The 22,662-nt window shown below is 40.8% G+C and overlaps 1 protein-coding gene across 4 annotated transcripts in view; it reads right to left on the reverse strand.

The window, feature by feature from the left end:
• Nucleotides 1-22,662, reverse strand: part of MCF2L2 (MCF.2 cell line derived transforming sequence-like 2) — a 237,951-nt gene that overhangs the window by 44,007 nt on the left and 171,282 nt on the right. For all 4 annotated transcript variants that reach the window (XM_038583487.1, XM_038583488.1, XM_038583489.1 and 1 more), the window contains 5 exons: nucleotides 10,448-10,514; nucleotides 9,296-9,411; nucleotides 7,856-7,925; nucleotides 3,535-3,627; nucleotides 2,753-2,845 (listed from right to left, as the gene is read on the reverse strand). In XM_038583487.1, the coding sequence (XP_038439415.1) occupies nucleotides 2,753-2,845; nucleotides 3,535-3,627; nucleotides 7,856-7,925; nucleotides 9,296-9,411; nucleotides 10,448-10,514 (439 nt within the window). The remainder of the gene's footprint in view (nucleotides 1-2,752; nucleotides 2,846-3,534; nucleotides 3,628-7,855; nucleotides 7,926-9,295; nucleotides 9,412-10,447; nucleotides 10,515-22,662) is intronic.

Genomic DNA, 22,662 nt, shown 5'->3' on the forward strand with positions numbered 1-22,662 from the left:
TTTAAAAGAAGACAAATGAATCACTCCTATGACATGAGTTGCATTACACAGAAATCAGCATAACTACCTATTTTAGAACATTCTTCTTACAATAAGCAAAATTTATTATAAACGAATAATGCATCATTTTCCAAATCATATCTTAAAATCCAGATAAGAAAAATCCTCTACATTAAATTTCATAGTTTCAGGGCACCTGGGTGGCTCAGTTGATTAAGCCTCTGCCTTTGGCTCAGATCATGATCCCAGGTCCTGGGATGGAGCCCTGTGTTGGGCTCCCTGCTCAACGGGGAGTCTGCTTCTCCCTCTCCCTTTGCTGCTCCCTCTGCTGTGCTCTCTCTCTCTCAAATAAATAAATAAAATCTTTTAAAAAGAATAAGTAAGTTTGGTAGTTTCCATACATCACTTAGCCTCTTTGACATAAATCATGACCTTAATAAAAGTGAATTCCTATTGTCCCTAAATGTACCTATTTCTAATGTATGCTAATAAATAATATATTGTTTCATCAGCTTGCTATAACTCATTAGACATTATGTACTTTATGTACTCAAAAACCTGTCACAACTGATAATTTTCATAATATCTCAGGAAAAATATTAAGCATTTCATAAGTATCATTTCTTTTGGGGTTTTGTTTTTTTAAATTATTAACTTCTATGAACTCATAAGTTAGCACCCTGGCCATCTGTCCCATATTTTGCTAATACTATATTTTACCCGATTTTTCATGTGTCTGTTTTTAATGGTATACTCTATCATTCTCTTCCCTTTTCTTTTGTACTCAGAAAAAAGCTTTCTCACACCAGGATTCCACGACCCTTTCTAAGCCATGAGGCCAGCAGTCAGACATCCATGCTCCCAAAGAAGCCGATAGTAGGCACTGTAGAATGAGCTTTGTCCCTCAGGGTGGAGAACACTACAAAGTTCTTCCTTTCTTCACAGGCGTGCCAGTGGTTTGAACTTGTTTTTCCAGCACACAGCAAGCTTAGCTATGGGAAAAACTGGTTTGCCTTGAGTAGCCTCCCATGGTTTCACAAGGACCCCCAAGGAATATTTTATAGTGATTCCATCTCTTCTTTCCTCTGTGAAATGAAACTAACAAAATTCTCTAATTACTTTTAACATGTATCATTACCTTGTCTATGCTTCCGAAGAGCACACCAGGAAAGTACTAGTACTACTTTCATTTTACAGTCGAGGAACTTGAGCCAGAGAGAGGTGAAGTAATTTGCATTCTGGAAGTGTCAGGGCCAGATCCACGCCCAGGACCCAGGACGTCTAACTCCTCAGCCCAGGTTTCTATTTACCTCACCCTGTAGCCCTCCATGTATGGTACAGACCTTTGCTCTGTGTCAGCACAGCTCCTGTGGGAAAACTTGGGCACTTCGGTACCCGGTGTACTCAGACCAAGGAGGTGAAGACTCCCAGTCCTCCCGTTCTTTCCCCAGCTCTATGATAGGACTCATAAAGCTCAGATGACAGTGAGGATGGGACGGTCAGAGGAGTGTGAGGCTCTACGTGAACGTGACTGCTATATGGAAATGCACTTTCAGATGCCTCTCATGGAGGGAAGCCATGAGCGTCATCCCCATTCCCACACTGGTGTGGCATCTCTGTGTGTAAAACAGTGGCTGTGCATTCCAGGAGGCTTCCTGGGGGTCCGCACTGAGCGACATCTCCAGGTGCATTACTCACTTGCTCCTTACAGCAATCCTTTGGAGGAGGTTCTAGTAACCCCATCTCACACATGAGAAAACCAAGGCCTAAATGGTCCAGGAATGGCACACCTGGTGATGGCAGGGCCGGTCTAGCTGAGGCAAAGCTGAAAGGGGCAACTTTTTCTGAGGGAAGAATGTTAGGCAATGAGCTTAACCCCTCCCAGCCTCAGCTTTTTCATACTCCAAAACCTTTCTGACTCATCTGATTATGGAGATTAAGTAAGAAATACATGTGGGAAGGTACTTAGTACACAGCAGGTGCTTGTGTGTATGTGTGTTTAAGAGATAGTAGCCACTGGGCAAGAGCTGCTTATAAAGGTTGATTTAAAACACAACTTGGAGACGTGGTCCAAAGCTTTCCCTCAGCTCACATGTGCGGAGGCTGACAGCCTTCTCCCCTGTTTGGGGTGTCTGAGAGCGCTCTCCTGCAGGGGTGCTGTTGTCAGACAAAGAACCACCTATGGGTTCAGCAGAGCAAAATTCATTCCCTTATGTTGCTCCTGAGAAAGATACCTAATCTGGGGGTGGAGGTAGATACTGCAAGAGGAGAAAAGACCAGTTTTGCCTTCTCCCTTCCATTACTTTAATGCACTGAAAACTGTGACTTTGGGGAAAATAACACCTCTTTTCTGAAGCTCCTTGTCTCATCTGTAAAATGGAGCCGATGGTATTTTATCTGTAGATACTTTATATGAGAGTAGAGGCTCTGGCTGCCTCCCCACCCTCTCAGCTGTCGGCAGTGTGGTGCCATTCCTCTTTCTCCCTTTGCTCCCAAGGACTCTCCCGCCCCAAACCAGCCTCCTTAGAAATCATGCCTTGAGCTGCATGTTGGACTAGCCAGGCTCCCAGGTCCCTTTCAACTCTTTGATCCTTCTCCTCCTTGAGATCTGGTGCTTTAGATTTGGAGGACAGAAGAAGCCTGAAGTATAGACATATCTTCCCTTTGGAAGACAAAGTCACAACTCTGTATGTCTGAGGACAGGAGCCTCCCATAGCACATGCACAGGAAAGCTCTGTCTCATTGACTTTACCTTCAGCAGCATCTGATATTTTATAAGTCTCTGGCTTGGTCCTCTGAGATACTTAAAAAGAGGGAGATTGTGATCCAGTTGGCGCTGGCAAACCTTTAAAAGCCAAACAGAAACAATGTAAAATAAAACAAACAACACACACACACAGAGAGAGAACAAAGTGGCAGCATTTGAATACAAGAAATGAAACAGGTTCTTTATGGAAAAGAGGTACAGCTGTGTTGACCAACCTGGTAATGTTACCAAATTGTTGCGTGCCTCAGGAACAGTGTGTAAAATGAGACAAAGGGGAAAGAGGATGGCTTGGCTAGTAATTCTATATGCAACTAGGGAAGTAGGACCGTTTATTTCGTTTAGAAAGCAAGTCCACTTCAGATCCTGAAAAAGAGGCAGCCTGTCTTTGGGGAGAGGGGGGTGTCTGTTCAGGTCACTTTGAGTCTAGAAGTTACATGATGACTTACTAATGTCTTTCCAAGGAGCCCCAGTTTGTGGACTTTTGGACTTAATTCTTTTAAAATCCCCATCCTAGACAAGGACTCTGATTTGCTCACTCAGCTACAGCTGCTTCTCACAGGCCTGTCCCATAGAGACCCAGGGCCACCTCAAAACCTCCAACATGTAATTTCAAAATAGGAGAGACTTTTAATTCATAAAAATTGCCATAAATTCAAATGCCAAATTCCCCTGCCTCATTCATACTGCTGGTTTCTTTAAAGACTTGGCACACATAAGCATTGTCCAGGGAAAACAATTTGTGGAAGACTTTGTGATCTCAACGTTACCCCAAAGAAGGTGCAGTCTTGACATTCTTGCCAGATTGCTCTAGCTCGGGGCAGATTCTTATGGTATTTAAAATATATTTGAAGATCTTCTTTCTGAGTGAGAGAAGAATTGGAATTAATCAGGTAGCATTTTTCAGTAAGTGGACAGGATGACATCATTTATTCATTCAAATATTCAACAAACCTGAGTATTTTCACAGTGTGAGGAACTGGGGATGCATGATAACCTTATGTTGGAGTGACTGTGTGATGGGAAGGTGAACAGGAAGTTCTACACAACCATAAGTACTAAACACAGATTTGAACAGAGTGTTGTGGGAACAACCACAGGATTCTGGTAAATCAGTAAAGTCATCAACAGGAGTGAGTTTTAATCTTCCTCCTTCATCCTCTGCTCTTTATCCAGGGCATCACTGTCTCCCCAGAATAGCTCTGCAGTGAGAGGTAAAACTGACAGAAAAGGTGCTGGTGGCTGATGGGCCCTCCTTTCTCTCTCCCTATCTTCCTATTTTGATCATCATGATGCCAACCCTAGGGGGAAAAAAAACCCAAGAGACAACCAAAAGATGGAAATACCCCAAAAAGAAAATGTGGCAGCTTGAACAAAACAACACAGCCCTAAGTTCTTTGGGCAACTCCCAAAGCAGCAGGCTCTGCCTCAGACATCACCTTTGACCTACAGCACCAGATGCCAAGACAGAAAAATTATACGACTATCTCAGAGCTGGAGATCTCAAGAGGGATTCCAAGTGCTCTGTGACCTCTTTCCCATTGCATCAAAGACCATGGGAGGTAGGCACATACTCACCAATACCCCAGAACGGTTACCCCAGGCCTATGGAGTCAACTTGCCAGCTTCATCCACTCAATCACTAGCACCTGGACCACAGAAGCTATGCTTGCCACAGAACCTGTGGTACTCTGGTGGAGAAGCCCACGCGGCTGCATCCTTGTAGATTTCTGGGTCCCTATTTTTCTCAGGCCAACTCTTGATGTCCTTCATGCAGACATAGGTTATTGTTTTCCCCACAGCTTCAACTATGTCTATTCTACTTCTAAAAACACTGCTGTAGTGAATGCTTTCTATTTCTACATGTGTGTGTGCATGCACACATGTTTAGGAAGGGAGATGACCCTTGAGAAATGTTGTTCAGACAGGTTAAGGAACTAGAATAGTAACTCAGAGCTTAACGATATGTTCATTATTTATTCATTCAAGAACTATCTATTGTGTGCCTTTGATGTGTCAGGCACTGTACATTTGTGAAATTCAACATCTTCCACAATAGAGTAGCTTACACATGGGGAACACTCTTGCCATACCAAAGGCCAGGCTTATAAAATACTACAAATTGATTAAGGCATCTCACCCACACTGGGTCTGTCAGAGCACAAAAACATTGGCCTTTAGCTCCTAAAAGAATTCAAGGTTTCATTGCTTTTAACACTAACCACCAGAAGATTCTTAAAAGCTAGAGGAGACTTTGGAGCTCCAGATTCCCACCAAGCGAAACATCCTGGACAGTCAGCCACCTTTCCCCAAACTTTTCCAGCATCAGAGGCACCTGGTTCTCTCGGTGGATGCTGAGCTGAAATGTGTGCTCCTGAAATCCTTACCCCTTGATACTATACTTGTGCTTCGAACAATGCAGAATACCATAGGCCTTCAAGCACCAGAACATGACTGTTGATCTAAATTTGCTTTTCAATCCAAAATTCCTTAAAGAAATTTAAGGAATATACACTAACCAGCAGCATATGAAAGTGCCCAACTATCCTCACCTACTTATAGAATAAATTAGGAGGCTTAAAAGCTACCAAAAACTCATATTCACACACGATCGTTTATGCATTAGGATGGTGGGCTGTTGGTGGATGGTCCAGGTTCAGTTCTTGGCTTTGTCAGTTCCCAACCATATGGCCCAAGTTCAGTGACTTAACCTCTCGATATTTCAGTTTTCTTATCTATTAAGTAGATTCACAGCAGCAGTCAACTATGACGCTGTATAATGAGATGATGTATAGAAACTGCTCAACAAATGCCCAATACATACGGAGTACCCAATACATGGTGGCTATTCACAAAGCACTTTTTACTTTGTAGAAATCTTCTGTAAACAGTATTTCATTAAATATCCACAATGTCTTTACATATTGGTATCATTAAGCCTATTGTATGGAGGAAGGAAATTAGACTCCAGGAGTTTAAGTGACGTAACATGAGTTTATGCAGATTGCAAGTGGCTCACCTTAGATAAGAAGTTACATTTCCTGAGTCCCGCCCCAGTGCTATTTCCATTGTGCATGTCACATGTCAGAGCCAATGGAACTCAAGGCAGACTACTGACCAAAACTATTCTAGGTAGAGCTTGGTCTCTGGGGCAGAATTTTTCTGGATTCTGCAGACTATAGAGTCTGATTGAAACATTTGACCAGAGCAATATTTCAAAACTCATTTTCATGATTAATGGAATTCTGCAAATATTATTGAGAAAAGGTCAACTGTTGTAATAAATAATCGGTGAGGGGCCCACCTCACTGACTAACAAATACACAGCAGCAGCCAATTCCTTCAAGGAGCCTCAAAGATTAGCTAATCGTGGTTTTTAATTACTACATCTGTCCTGGACTAATAACTTTATGATTGAGACCAGTTTATTACTAGTACTATGTCCCCAACATCATAAATCATACAGGATTATATGCAGAGTTTATAGGCAGGTCTGGATTAATGATTTCTCAGGTTTCTCCCAACATGGGGGACTATAGAAAGCTCTCACTTTAGGTGAGAGATTCTTCTAGGAAAATATGTTTTGTCAGCCGTTCCTAACCATTACCTTATACTTGGGACAATTTTTTTTTTTTTTTTTAACCACGTCCCTTTTCTCCCCACAGGAATTTGGTCCTTTCCTCATCCAACAGTTTAAATAAGTCTTTGCAATGATGATGTAAGCAACTATAAAATATTTCTAAACTCTGAAACTAGATTTCACATCAGTGGTTTGATGAATGCAAAATTACAAAACACTACAAAACACAAATAATACTACAAAGTAATTCAAAAAGGAAATTAATCAGATTGGATACAGCATAGTTTGTAGTGTACCTTGAATTTGGCACTTGACAAAAAAAACCTACAATGAGGCTGAGGGAAAACCCATACAGGGCCATGGAAAGGACCTTCTAAGCTGGCAAGAGCTCTGAGGGTCAAAAGCTCTATTTCTCCATTATGTCCAAAGCCTTAAAACCTGGGGATTTTTGTTTGCTTGCTCTCAGTTTATTACACATACCACTCTTAGACTTATCAGCCAAAATTTGAGTTCTTTATAATTTTTGAGTTGACCTGTTGTCTCAGGCTTACAAAAAGAAAAGGAAGAGAAGGAAAAGAAGGTCTAGTTGAAAGAGAGAGGAAATGCAAAAGACTTAGAAAGTCCAGGGCACCAGGATCATCTGCATAGTCCTCCCAAGGGAAGAAAGTGGTGGGGAGTGGTGCTAGGTTATACATTTCTCTGTGCCAGCTTTGATGGGGCATCACTGGTCCAAATAGCTTATTCACTGCCCAAAGTAGGGATGCAGAGAGGGCAAGAAGGAAGAAGTCTGTGCAGTGGGGAAGAGGAAGTCAGAGATACGGTGCTGTACGGCAGGAAATCCTGTTAGGTGCTAAGCATAAGTGGGACCATAGACACTGAACTGTACCTCTGAAACTAATAATACACGATATGTTAGTTGGACTAAAATTAAAATAAAAAAAATAAACTTTGAAATATGCTCCAAAGTTATTTTTTCATTAAGATTAGAAAAAAAAAATAGAAAATAAATTCCAAACTGAAAAGTAAAAAAAAAAAAAAAGGACCATAGATTTAACATATTCTAACCATTCTCTGTGCTGTAAAAAAATAAAATAGAAGAAAATATATTTTCTAAGACTTTTAATTTACCATCAGTACTTCTGCTCTTGAGAGTGTTAGTGAGGAATTTAAGCCTGCTGTGTGATTCTTGTTAAAAAAAAAAAAAAAAAACAGTGAGCTTAGTCATTCAGAGGAGGATCCTCTGTTTTGAGGAGGGGCAGTCCTTCATGTCACCAGGCTTTGCGGGAGGTCAAGCTTGGAAGTTGCTCCCATCTGTCATGTGAGCCTAGTTAAACTGGACTCACCTCACCCTGGGTGACATACTGCAAAGGACTCCTGCTTTGCATTCAAAAGGCTTGTGTAACTTGTCAGACCATTGGTGTTCCCATTTGCCTTTGCCCCTCAACACAGGAAAATTAAGGGCTAAACTTTAATCACATGGCTATTTTGACTTACAGGAAGCACAGACTTACTCTCTCGAGAAAGCAGCGTGCCAGCATTTCGGGGTTTTCAGTGCACTTTTCCAGTTCTTTCAGAAAAGTCCTAGGGAGGGAAAAGTATAGTAACATTTTGATTTTTTTTTTCATGTATGAGGTTAAGACACATGAGGGTTTTTTAAAGTAAAAATCACATAAGGTTATTAAGACGTGTTCAGAAAAATGCTGTTTTCCAAGGCTTTATTGCTCTTGACTCATCTTTAACACACTGATTTGGAAGAAAAAAACATTCTGTGACATTACTAGGATTCCTTAAAGCCACCCACAGCTCTCCTGATAATTCTAGGCACTAGCTGGAGACAGCCAAGATGCACCAAGGCTCCCTAATGCATGAGAATCACATGAATATGGTGCGAGATGCCTGGGTGGCTCAGTGGTTGAGTATCTGCCTTTGGCTCAGGTCGTGATCCTGGGGTCCTGGGATTAAGTCCCGCATAGGGCTCCTGCATGGAGCCTGCTTCTCCTTCTGCCTATGTCTCTGCCTCTCTGTGTGTGTCTCTCACGAATAAATAAAATCTAGAAGAAGAAGAAGAAGGAGAAGGAGAAGGAGAAGAAGAACTGCTGTTGCTGCTTCTACTGCTAATAGCACTGAGAGCTTAAGGTAAGCCAGGCATAAGTACTTCATAAACAATATCTCATTTAATTATCTACCAAACCTGGTAAGGTAGGGTTTCATAAATGTGAAACCTGAGGCATAAAGAGGTTGAATGACTTCTCCAGGGAAGGTAGCAGAAATGGTATTCCATTTCTGTTTTGTGTCTGACCAATGGACAAGAGATGAGGTTGGGAAACAACTCTGGGTGAATTCACCAAGCAGTCTCTTCTTTTCCATCAGTTACATGTATGATTTGGGGTTATTATACCGAGGAAAGAGAGGAAATGAGCTGTAGTTTCATTTGTGAAATGAAAGGCTTGGAAGATGATCTTCAAAGTCTCTTCCTCTTCTAATTCTCTAGAACTCAACACCCAAGCAGCTCTGGGCTAAGAGGACAACTTGTTGGACCAGTTAGCATTTTCCAACACCCTAGCTCCCAGTAGTACTCTATGACAGTAGGTATGTTGACATGTGCCTTGGTCATCTTTATTCCTAATGTTGAACACAGTGACTGACACAGAACAGGTCCTCAATAAATGCAGATGCATGAATAGATAAATAAGCAAAGGAAAACATGCAAAAAACATAACATTAATGCCCGATACCTGGTATGTGTCATTGATGCCTTTTTCCTTCTCCCTCTGAGATCTGTGGCACTTCTTCCCTCTTCATCCCAACCCATCCCAACCAAGCCTACTGACTCTGGACTACCTGCTTAAACCTGGCAAAGTCTACACATGTTCATCTTCAAATCTCATCAGTCTGATTTCCATTTTTTCTCTTACTTTCCATTTTTCCTGATAATTTGAATTCTTATATACCTGTTGTGAAATTCATAAAGTTCTCTAATATTCCCAAAGAGAAACTCCTTGTTATTCTGAAGAACGTCTGGAATCAGATGCTTCAGCCAAATAAAATCCATTGGAGTGATATATCCCTGCAGAGGTGGAAACAAGGTAGGTTTTACAGATAGAAACATTTAAGAGATGATCTGAATTTGCTAGTCTAGGGACCAAAACTTTAATAATTGGGAAATATGGCACACTTATTTTCTGAAAGCCATTCCATCAAACACTTTCTTTTGATATTATTTCCTTCATGTGTCCATCTTCAGAAGAAGATGGTTAAATTTAAATGGCAACGATAGTAAGATGGCATTTTATAGAAAGAACAAATATATTTTTTAAATGTTTATGTTATACCAGTCAAGTGTGAAAGCAAAAAACATATGCATCATTTTACCACCACATGCAATTACTATTGTTTTATTTTATTTCCTTCATGATTTTTAAAAAGTTTATTTTATTTGGTTCTAATCACGGTACATATATAATTTGTATTCTGTTTTTCTATATGCGTTTTAGGCTCTGCTTGCAAATTTCTACATATATTGTTTTTAATTTAATCTTATAAGCATTTTTCAATGTTGCTACATATTATTCAAAATAATTAACTTATAACAGTTGAGCAATATTTCATTCAGCATAAATATCAGACTTTATTAACATCCACTTTTTATTGGTGATTTTGTTTTCTTCTGATATTTTATTATAAGCAATTCTATTATAACTTTGTACAGATAATTTATTCCTCAGGATTATTTCCTTAAGAAAATAGGAAAAATTCATATTTTCACTCTCAAGCAAAACAACCTACTTAAAACAATTCTCCCTTATTAAATTATCAAAAGCATTCAAATTATCGTGTCCATTGTTGGCAACTACAGGGTGAACCTATTGGGCAGTGCTAAAATCAGTATGAATTGGCACAATCCTTTGGAAGTTATTTGGCTACACGGATCAATAGTCATAAGAATGTTTTTATTCCTATTGCAAAGATACTTGCAATATTGTAGGACCTGAACTCTTGGTGGAAATTCTAGAGACATATGGCAACTATTTTAAGTCTGTTTGTGCCACAGAATCTCTCTAATTTGAATACATGCTTAACGTCTACTACCCCAATCTACTTACATCAATTATGCTCTTAATCTCTTTTATATAAATCTCTTCCGTCTCAAGCAAGTCATGTATAATGCGCCTGAATCACAGCAGCAGGTGGGAATATGAAAGAGAAAGACAAGGAGGGGAGAGAGGGTTTTTAGAATTCTTTTAGAATAATGCTCATCAATACAGTTCCCCTAAGTGGCTTACCTACTTAGGTTGCAGTCAGTTTATTCTGTTCTACTGAACACCCAAGGCCAACATCTCACAAAAGCATATTCTGATCACATTGGCATAAGAAACAGTAAGGTTAGAGGACTCCAGATTCATCTGTACAGCCAGTGAATGACCTATCCTCTGGTGGGGCACAATGTAGGGGTCAGGAGTGCAAAGATTGTGGAGTCAGAAATGCCAGGTTTGGATCCTTGGTCAGGAAGGCCTGACAGACCTACACATTGTGTGTGTAGTTTCTGAGATTTTCTCTGGAGCTTTCTGCTGTTTCATTGCTCATGCATGTGGGTGGACTTTGCTGTGCATGAGATTAGATGGATTCCAGTCATGCTCCCTTTCTCTGGCATCTAATGCTTCAGTAGGATTGGTTTCCTCAGTCAATAGACATGACCTCTGTCTGCTTCCCTTGAGGAAAGCAGGTGCAGGTCATGGTGGGCAGAATGCTATGAACCCCCAGATTCCTGACCCCTTGTGTACATACACCTCCTCTCAGTTAATTAACTGAACACTAATTTAGGTGCTGCTATGGAGGGGCTTTGCCATTCTGTTTTGTTCCAAATCAGTTGACCTTAGGTAGTAGATTCCCTGGTTGGGCTTTCCTAGTCTCATGAACTCATCAGATCTGGGCCTGGAAGTCAGAAAGATTGGAAGCATGAGAAAAATTTAACGGAAGGGAAGCTGTCCTTAGCTGGTTCTGGAGATGGAAGAGGCTATGTAGCAAGCAAAGAACATAGGCTGCCTCTAGATGCTGAGAGTGGCCCCCACCTAACAACCAGCAAGGAAACCAGGACTTTAGTTCTATAATAGCAAGGAACTGAATTCTGCATAACCACATCAACTTAGAAGAGGATATTGAGCACAGCTGACCGACTTTATTTTAGCTCTGTGGAACCTGAGCACAAAGCCAGTCTTGCTGCGCCTGGACTCCTGTTGCAGGAAATTCTGAGCTGCTAAATTAGTGGTCATTTTTATGCAACAATAGAAAACTAATAAGGTAAGGCCAGACCCCACATCTATCTCCAGATAGATTGTTTTTCTTCCTCTTCTTAGGCACTTTCTCTTTAGGGCTTTCTTTTAGGTCTCTAAGTGAGTTAGGGTTTGTACAGGTGATCACGTGTAGAATATATATTTTTATGGTTTCCTGGGAGCTGCTGGTAGGTTATCTATTTTTTAAAAATATTTTATTTATTTATTCATGAGAGACACAGAGAGAGAGAAAGACAGAGACACAAGCAGAGAGAGAAGCAGGCTCCCTGCAGGGGAGCCACCCAGGTGCCCCAAGTAGGTTATCTATTAAAAGGTAGCCTCTCCCAGTAATTTCTCTGACATTGGCCATACAACATTTTTCTAAATATGCTTCCTTATTCAAGTGAAATAAAAGCAAAAATAAGCTTTTAGGACTACATCAAAATAAAAACCTGCACAGCAAAGGAAAAACCAACAAAACTAAAAGACAACCTATGAAATGGGAGAAGATATTTGTAAATGACATATGAGATAAAGGCCTAGTATCTAAAATACATAAAGAACTTATACAACTCAACACCAAAAAAAAAAAAAAAAAAAAACCCCAAATAATCTAATTAAAAATGGGCAGAAGATCTGAAGACATTTCTCAAAAAAAACACATACAGATAGCCAACAAACACATAAAAAGATGTTCAATATCACTTATCATCAGAGAAATACAAATCAAAACTACAATGAGATATCCCCTCACACCTGTCAGAATGGCTAAAATCAAAAAAACAACAAACAAGTGTTGGTGAGGAGTGAAGAAAAAGGAATGTGGGAATGAAAATTGGTGCAGCCACTGTGAGTGTGGAGGTTCCTCAAAGAATTAAAAGTAGAATTCTAGTAATTCCACTACTATTTACCCGAAGAATATGAAAACACTAATTTAAAAAGATAATTGCACATCTATGTTTATTCCAGCATCACTTACAATAGCCAAATTATGAAAACAGCACAAATGTCCATCAATTGATGAATGGATAAAGAAGTGGTATGGGAGGATCCCTGAGTGGTGGCTCAGTGGTTTAGTGCCTGCCTACCGCCCGGGGTGTGAGACTGGAGTCCCAGGATCGAGTCCCACATCAGGCTCGCTGTGTGGAGCCTGCTTCTGCCTCTGCCTGTGTCTCTGCCTCTCTCTCTCTCTCTCTGTGTGTGTGTGTGTGTGTGTCTCCCATGAATAAATAAATAAAATTAAAAAAAAAAAAAGAAGTGGTAATAGGTTTTCAATAGAAGCTGAGTCATGCTAGTATAACACAGTCCTGGTATTTTAACTGAACTAAAAAAAAAGAAAACAAACAAGATGGGCACCCAGGTGGCTCAGTCGGTTAAGCCTCTGCCTTCAGTTCGGGTCATGATCTCAGGGTCCTGGGATCAGGCCCCAGTTTGGGTTCCCTGCTCAGTGAGGAGCCTGCTTCTCCCTTTCCCTCTGCCTGTCCCCCCCAGCTCATGCACTCTCTCTCTTTCATTCTCTCCAAAATAAATAAACAATCTTTAAAATAACCAAGATGAAGAACAGTTTACATAGTACGACTATGTAAAAGGGAGTATGTGTACATATATATGTAAAATTGTCTATCCTTAGAAAATTCGTGCAAAGGAACAAGACACTGTTAACAGTGATTGCTTTTGGAGAGTTGTACTTAAGGCTAGAACACAGGTAAGGAGAATTTTTACATTTTGTTCTATGCCATTTTACAATCTTTGATTAAAAATTCTACCAGTTTTATAATTTAAAAAGTGGTTTACATGACACTTTAAAAAGAATGTTGTAGAGGTTATAGCTCAACAACTATCTTTTCTTAAAATAACAACTTTTGTATATATTTTTTACTAGTTTCAAAGGTGGAATTTAGTGATTCATCAGTTGCATATAGCACCCAGTGTTCATTACATCAAGTGCCCTCCTTACTGCTCATCACCTAATTACCTCATTCCTCCATCCACTTCCCCTTCAGCAACCTTCAGTTTGTTTCCTAGAGTTCACGGTATCTTCTGGTTTGCCTCCCTCTCTACTTTCATCTTATTTTTCCTTCCCTTCTCTATGTTAATGTGTTCTGTCTTTTAAATTCCACATATGAGTGAAATCATCTGATAATTGTCTTTCTCTGACTGATTTATTTCACTTAGCATAATATCCTCTAGTTACATCCATGTCACTGTAAATGGCAAGATTTCATTCTTTCTGATGGCTGAGTAATCTTCCACATCAAAGATTGTTTTTATCCATTCATCTGTTGATGGACCTCTGGGCTCTTTCTGTAGTTTGGCTATTGTGGACTTCACTGCTATGAACACTGGGCTGCAGGTGCCCTTTCAGATCACTACGTTTGTATCTTTGGGGTAAATACCTGATAGTGCAATTGCTGGGTCATAGGGTAGCTCTACTTTGAACTTTTTGAGGACCCTCCACACTGTTTTCCAGAGCAGCTGCACCAGCTTGCTTTCCCACCAACAGTATAAGAGGGTCCCCCTTCTCTGAATTCTCACCAATGTCATTTCCTTGATTTGTTCATTTTAGCCATTCTGATAGGGATGAGGTGGTATCTCATTGTGGTTTTGATTTGTATTTCCCTAATGCTGAGTGATGTTGAGCATTTTTTCATGTGTCTGTTGGCCATTTGTATGTCTTCTTTGCATCTATTTATAAATGCTTATTATAAGACAAGAGTGGTAAAGGATAGTCCCAAAGTATACAATTTCAAGAAGTATACTGGCTATCAAAAAGTTATTTTAAAATTACATTTGGCTAACAAAGTCACTAAGAAGTTCTTCTGCTTTTTATAATCATCCCGAAAGGACAACAGTTGCTATATCAGAAAGAAATAGGCCCTCTTAGGCCCTTATGAAGCGCTATGCTTAAGCAACTTGGCGAAACTGTTTAAGGACGTATTGACAATTAAATGAAGTCAGAAGACAAATAACTAGGTGGTGAGTAGAAATCAACTTTATTACCCAACAGTTATGTAAGAACTTAGACTCTTAGGAGTTTTTAGGAATCTGACACAAGAAAATATTCACAACTCAGAGGGAAAAAAAAAATCCCTTGTCAGGTCATGTCCCAGTTTATAATTTGGAAACGTCCAGAGATCTTATCTGGCTGCTTCAATTTACTTGTTTGAGTGCAATGGGTACAACTCCAATGATAGGAAGTCCCCTGTACACATCAGCCTAGATGTCAGTTCAGATTCTTTTTTTTAATAGCCTTCACACCACTGTTAAGCCACTCTTTTCCCTTTCTTGCCTTAGTTTTTTAAAAAAATAACGTTTTTATATGGAAGAAAATTTATGATTTTTTCTGATGATTGCCCACTTTATTATTCCAAAGCACATAACTTTGTTTGTAGAAAAGACTATCAAGGATTTAACCTCTCAAGTCATCAAGTATGTATAATGTAGATGAAGAATAGAAAACATGATAAGTACTCAAGTAATATAAAAACTTTTGAACACCTAGAGCATTTATGTCCTGATGGATATCTATTCAGAGGTAGAGAGCACTGTAATTAGGGTACCAAATGGAATTGAGATGCCAGATCAGCCCGCAGTAATGTACTCTACACTAGCATACATTCCGTCAGTTTGTTTTACATGTAAAAGTGGATCTTCCCCTACCTCCTGATCCTGAGGTCATTAAGGAGGAAATGGAGGGATAATATGTTTTAAGGAACTGTTTCTTCTCTGAAGTCATATTTCAAGGTAGCATAAAAATAGAGCTTTGGATACCTGGCTCCATTCTGTATGACATCTCATATTTTTTTCAGATGACACTATAACCCAAGGGCAAGAATGGAAAATTAAAAATTGAATGCAACCCTATTTTGTAAGCAAGATCATTAATGTACATACATGTTAGGATTTCCTGATGTTTCTTCTTTGTCCCTGCATCCTGAGCCCTTCATTCTCCCCTCCCCATTTCCTAGCTCTCTAATTGAAGAATGTCCCTTTGGAAACCAGCCTGCCTGAAGTGTATTTTTATTTTTGCTCACTGATTGTCAACACAACTTGCCATTAAGAGTTTTTATCTACTCGTGTATGACAGATCACAACACACACATCATAAAGTATTAGATTTTCACTTTTTTTTTTTGACAGTTTTCATCTGAAACCCTTTTTGCCAAGTTGAAAGGACTGTTTTTATCCTTCTCAAATTCTAGCCCATCTAACATAATGGATACTCACCTTCTTAAGCCTTTGTCTTCCTTTGGTTTCTCTTTATTATTCAAACCTCATTCACCACCCACCTGTCTGTTTCTTCTCTGTTCCCTCTTTGTTTCATTTTCCTCCTCCTGTCTTATGTTGCCGCTCCCATAGCTCTGAGTTCAAAATTTCAATTTCCTTCCTCTTCTCTCATGCCATGGACCCTCCCACATTGTTATTGTCCTCCCAGACTTTTGGTTATGCTCAAGCCCGTGTTGCCAATAGTTTACACACTTGTCACCTGCGTGCTTCCCAGACACCTCATCACCTCAGGTTGAAACAGAACTCATTAGACAGGAGTAGCAGGTGTATCAGCGGAACTGTCACTTCCTGGGTCTCTAAAGCACAGCCATCATTTCAAACTTCTCCCTACTATTATTGCTTATATAACCAATCTGTTGCCAAGCCTCATCATTTCATCTCTCAACATGCTCTTGGAGTCACTGCTTATTCTCCATTTCTGGTGCAGCCAGGAGAAAGAAAGCAAGCCCTCCCCTCCTCTCATTTGGAATACTTTGGTGCACTCCTGGAAGCTCCCTGGCCTCCCACCAAACTATTTTGCAGACTACCAGTCTATGCCATTTCTAAAGATGCATTTCCATCATGCCATCATTCTCCCTATTCTGAAACTTAAAATAGCTTCCAATTGCCCACAATTCCCAACGTTCCTTCCAGAATTGCGACTCTCAATTTATGTGATAAGAATCTACTTGAGGAGCTTGTTCTAAAGGGAAATCCAGACCCATAGATCCAGAGCAGGGAGTAATAAGTGGGAGTTATGGCTGGAATCTATAATTTGCACAAGCACCCCAGACAACCTAATCCAGATGTTCTGCTGTTCAAACAAGTAACACTGATCTGACTCACTCCTTTTAGCTACCTCCTGCCTCCCCCCACTCACCTTTACTTACTTAGGCCAGTGTTATTATTTTACACTCCTGTTCAAATCTAATCATTCTTGAAAACTCAGTTCCAATTCTCTCTTTTCCATGAAAACTCTAACAGCTTTGAATGAAATTGGTACCATAGTCTTACCCTTACTCCCCAGACAAAAACCATTAGATCCATTTACAAAACATTTATTGGTTATAGGCACCATTATAGGCACTTGAGCTCAAGAAACGCACCATAATCCCAGACCTTAGTTCATAGTCTAGTGGCAGAAACAAGAAAATCAGTGACTCCAGTACAGTGTGATAAGGTACCAGGTAGTCAGAGGAGTTAGATGCAGAGGAAAAGCTGAAATTAAGCCAAGGGTAGCAGGAGACATTGCCAATTTTGAGTTGAGTGAAGTTTAAGCTGAGTTTTAAAAGGAAAGGAAGCAAGGGGAAACGTTTGAAATAAGTACATCCAAGGGTGAGGGGAACAGAACAGAGGAGAATATAGAGACGAGACTCTTATGCTCTACCAGTACTTGTAAATTCTTTGGTGGGGCTGGGCCAACAGTCTAGTAGCTTCATAAAATGCCAGAAGCAAATTTAACCTTAATGACCATTCAATTTACCTTATCTTGCAGATGAAAAAAAAAAAAAAAAAAGTCCAGAGCCACAGTGAGTTGCTAAAGATCCTTGCCTTTGGCAAAGCCAATGTTCTTCACACTGTTATGTTTCCCCTCTTTGCCTATGTTTGGAGTGCATCCATAGTCCTATTTGCTGGTTACTAAATAAAACAAAAATTAAAATGTAACTGGTATGATATTATAAAAACCCTGGGCTTCAAGGTATTAGTTTTTAAAGTTTATTTCTATATCAAATATACAGGGTGACCTTGAGCAAGTCACTTTCTTTCCCGGGGTGCCCATTTCCTTATGTGTCAAAAGGCCAAATTAGATAAGCCTAAGTATCTGTGCTGGCTCTCAATGATAATTTTCTAAATATATTACCATTTATAATAAAATGTATGATGGGGTCTTTGGTCTAATCACACCTTGCTTTTTATTTCTCACAAGACTCTCTATTCCTTCACATCCTCAATGAACTAAATACCAAATGTGTAACTGCAAAGTGCCCCAGAACAGCAAGGAGAAGGGGAATCAGCATGGGCTGGAGATGTCCTGGAGAAGGTGGAATCTGAGCTGTCCTCTGTAAGAGATAAGGGGGAGACAGCAGGGGGTCCAGGAAGAAGGAAACATGAGTGGGGTCTGGCAGGAGCCATGCTGCTGGGGCAGGGGCTGGATGGACACCCAGGGAGGCAGGGGCTGGATGGGCACTCAGGGAGGCAGGGGCATCCCAGATGGAGGAGTAGTCTGTCCTGCCAGGCTACAGTGTAGACTTGATGCAGGAGCCCAAGGGAAGGTATGGGAGACTCATTCGGCCAGCAGAGCAGACAAGGCTCCAGGAGCCCGTGCCATTAAGCACAGAAGAGGCCCGAGGGCTCGGACTTAGGAAAAGATGCTCTTACTTCTACATCCTTCTTTTGTTTCAATGAGGTGTTCCGTAATTATGCAATAAATTCTCAGAAATGTAAATGGTAGCAACATGAATGCTACAGACTCACGCAATGATCATGTTGGAACCAAAGATATTTTAGGTATCAAGAAAAGGTCTGATTAATACAAATACTTCCTTGGTTCTTGGAAGGCTAAAAGTTGAGACGTCTGCTCTGTTGCTGATGTGCCATCTGTCCCCTCCCTTCTTTTGTATCTCAGTTTCTATATTTTGCTGTATGTCAATTGGATTTGACCTCATTCCTTATTCTGATGTGTTTAGAGTCAACTACCTCAAATTCTTTTGGGAAGAGGATGGGGCATAAATAAGTTATTATTAAAGTTTATCTAGATGGATGCTGGTTTTTCAATATCATGTAATAAATAATGACTAAGTAATTTCATGCATACTGCACTTCTTAAAAGAGGGATTGATTATAAGCCAAATTTCATTAATACTAATTCATTCAAGTTAACCATCCTGCATTTATATAGCATTTTAGGGATTATAAAGTTTTTTTTTAATTGTGGTGAAATATACTAAAAATTTACATTTAAACAAGTTTTAAGCGTAAGATTCAGTAGCATTAAGTACATCCAGAATGTTGTGCAGCCATCACCAAAACTTCTGATATTCCAAACTAAAACCCTGTATCCAAAAAAAATAAATAAATAAAAATAAAAATAAAACCCTGTATCCATTAAATACTAGCTCTCCATTTCTCCCTTCCTCCCCCCAGTCCATGGTCATCTCTATTCCACTTTCTAAACGTCTCTAAGAGTCGGGCTATTCTGGGAGCCTCGTTTAAGTGGAATCATACAAAGTCTGTCCTTTTTGTGTCTGGGTTATTTCGCTTAGCACAGTGTTTCAAAGTTCATCCATGTTGTAGTGTGGGTTAGAATCTCATTCCTGTTGAAGGCTGAATATCTTCAGTTGTCTGCATATACTACATTTTGCTTATTCTTTTGTCTGTTGATGTATACTTGGGTTGCTTTCACCTTTGGCTCTTGAGAATAATGCTGCTATGAACATTGGTATGCAAGTCTCTGTTTGAGTTTCTGCTTTCAATTCTTTGAGGTATATACTGAGAAGTAGAAATGCTAACTCATACGATAATTCTGTTTCTAACTTTTGGAAAAACCACCACAGTTTTTTTTTTTTTCCACCACAGTTTTCTACAGTGACTATACCACTTGACATTCCCACTAGCAATGCACCAGGGTTACAATTTCCACATCATTGTCAACATTTGCCATTTTCCATTTTTTAAAATAATCGTCAGCCTAATGAGTGTGAAGTAGCTGTTTTCTTAATGTGTGTGCATCACCTTCCTTGATCCATTCAACACCTGACAAAGAGCTCCTCCAGGGCATCTGTCCTGTTTTATTTATCCTTGTCTGCATGCCTTATGAGTAGGTAAATTCTCAATAAATGTTTATTGAATGGATAAATTCAGGTACTAATTGTTAGGTAGGTACTAATTGTTATTCTTATTTCACAGAAGAGGAAATTGGGACTCAGAGCATTAAGTGACCTGATTGAGGTCAAGTTGCTGGCTAGGCACTGCTACTGAGGTCAAGTTCAGGCCCTCTAGCTCTAAAACCAGTGATGAAAACTGATGTGCCAAGGGTGAATGTCAGTCCACTGAAATAGTACCCAATATTCTGACTCTGTAGCTTAGCTCCGTAAACGACAGGACCTACACAGTGGTGACACAGGTACGCAGGTTATGGAGAAAAAAGGTCTGGCTCAGGCCATCATCTGATTTATATGTAGGATTGAAGGGCTCTGTCTCAAATCTCAGAGCCATGGTGCATAGGTACATCTGGAATCCAAACATAATAAGACATCCTGTGGGTTATTTCTGCTACACCAAGGAGATTCCTGAAATACTGCTGATAGGAAAAACGATTACTTCAATCCATGGGAAAGGGAATTACCGGTGCTAACTCCAACAGGAATATCCATATAACTCAATAATTTTTGGCAAAGAAAAAAAACCTGAGACTGCTAATAAGCTTCCACCTCATGCAAACAAAGAGAAATCAATTGCAAAAAAAAAAGAGATTCCCAAAGGTAAAATACACTTGTACAAAATAAATTAAAAAGATCAAACAACACTGAGAGACACTGCTTTCTCCACCCTACATACCTCTTTTGCAGACCCATTTGTATCTGTATCTACTCAGCAGATATCATCACATTATTCTATTAATTCCTTTCCTCCCAAGAGGGCTTATTTATTTATTTATTGATCTGATATGATAGAAATATATTTCTCAGAGTTATTGCTCTCTCTTTCCAGTATTCCTTAGCCCTATACGTGCAGGGTCAAACGGGTGTTGACATTGGGCTTTCTGACCTTATACTGTCAGACCAACCAAGATTGATTCATGAAATGTATGTTGTTTCAGATCATATGATTTATCAAGGACTTTAGATCTCGCCTTTTAGAAGTGTTGTTATAAGAAAAATCTTGGTATAACAAAACCATTTTTTTTTTTTTTTTTTTGTGATAGTCACACAAAGAGAGAGAGAGAGGCAGAGACACAGGCAGAGGGAGAAGCAGGCTCCATGCACCGGGAGCCCGACGTGGGATTCGATCCCCAGGCTCCAAGATCGCGCCCTGGGCCAAAGGCAGGCGCTAAACCACTGCACCACCCAGGGATCCCAACAAAACAATTTCTAACTCTTAATTAGTGGTCCACTTATTTTAAGTAATACTCACAATAAAAATCCCGGGTAGGCTTACAACTGTCTTGTTATAATTGTTTTGAATGGGATTTGAATCACATATACTCCACAATGAGCACTTAGTAATGATTTGCTAAGAAAAGAGTCATAGAGAATGATATTCTAGTTGTCCCTTAAATATCAGCACAACCAAACTTAACTAAGTACAAAATTTCTAACACAAATGACTGTGTCTGGGCCAGGCATGCATCCCCGTACCATAGCCAATAACTATTTCCTGAACATTTCCATGCTCTGTAATGTTACAGACGTACCACCCCATCACAGACCTAAGTCATTTTGCTCAGTTTCGATAGCTCTGGCAAGGCTGGTGCCAGTTGTCTTTTAAAATATAAGCAATAACCAGACGGCATTCAAGATTGTCCCTCACAAATGTCACTCATTTACTCAAGTTGGGTATGCCCTCCTGAGTAGGAGAGGGAGGTGGAGTGAGAAGCAGCTCCCTGGAACTTGCCAGAACCCCGCAGAGCCCTGGGGGGTGTGAAGCCTGTGTCAGATCTGCAGGTGGGAGGGGAGAAGAGATGATGCTGAGGAGTCATTGTCAGGGAGCCGTATCCAGTCACTGTCCCTGGGGCTGTTGGAGCACCCGCAGCATGGAGGGGAAGCCCCAGCCAGCCTCACTCCCACCCCCCAACCCTGAGAGGCTCACCCTCTCAGCTCTGCTGGGCCAAGGAGGGTCTCAGGAGCAGGGCCTGCCTCCAAGACTGTCCCCATCCCCATAGGGCCCCACTGGAGGGTTAGATGAGCACATCAGAGGAGCCCCTGTGTGTTGATGTGGAAGGAGAGGACCACGGGGTGTCGGGGGAGGGTCCCCAGGGTAGAGGAGGAAGGAAAGGAAGATGATGGGTTCTGAGAATGACCTGCAGGTAAGGGCCTCTGTGTGCCATCAGTTCCCTACAGCTTTCCGTTCTGGCCATACCTATGATGCTTTCACGCAGCTGCCAAGGTCCTGGAATTGAGGGAGGATGCCAAAGGATGCCAAACCACAGGCGCAGAGGCGAGAGCCGGAGGAAAGGGACTAGTGTGCCTCCAGTGTCTGCTCTGGGCCTTGCCGGCTCCAAGGGAGAAGTACACAGGGGCCTTTGTCTGTGGCTGAAGCTTCTTGGAATGAGAGTCTGAACATTGGATGAATGTGGGCAGCGCTGAGCAAAACTTCAACTGGACCAGCAGTTAATACGGATTCACTCTGTGCAAGACGTTGGGGCAGGGCCTTCAAGGGAACTGGAGATGAGCAGGAGGGGTCTCCACCCTTAAGAGCTCTGGGGACTCTCAAGAGTAGGGACAACAGATCCACAGACAATCTCTACAGTGACAAAAGGCCACCGACTGTTACTGACAGGTCACCTGTTGGGCTGGGTCTCCTGGTGAGAAGGATTCTGGCCTCTGGGGCCTTCAAGTCCCACTCATTCACCAGTTCGCCAGCATGCATTTGGATATCCCATTTCACACATGCTCAGCTCAAGACTGATGAGACCCTCAAGTTGGGGGCCCAGGATCTAGGCTAGAAATGTCAGGCACCAAAGGCAATGGATGGGATCACCAAAGAGCAAGTATGGAGAGAAAAGAAACCTGGCAGGATTAGTGTGGGGTGGGAGGGGGCTGGCAGGCAGTAAGGGAGGAGGA

The sequence above is a fragment of the Canis lupus genome, chromosome 34 (assembly GCF_011100685.1).
Source record: "Canis lupus familiaris isolate Mischka breed German Shepherd chromosome 34, alternate assembly UU_Cfam_GSD_1.0, whole genome shotgun sequence".
Classification (NCBI taxonomy): Eukaryota; Metazoa; Chordata; class Mammalia; order Carnivora; family Canidae; genus Canis; species Canis lupus.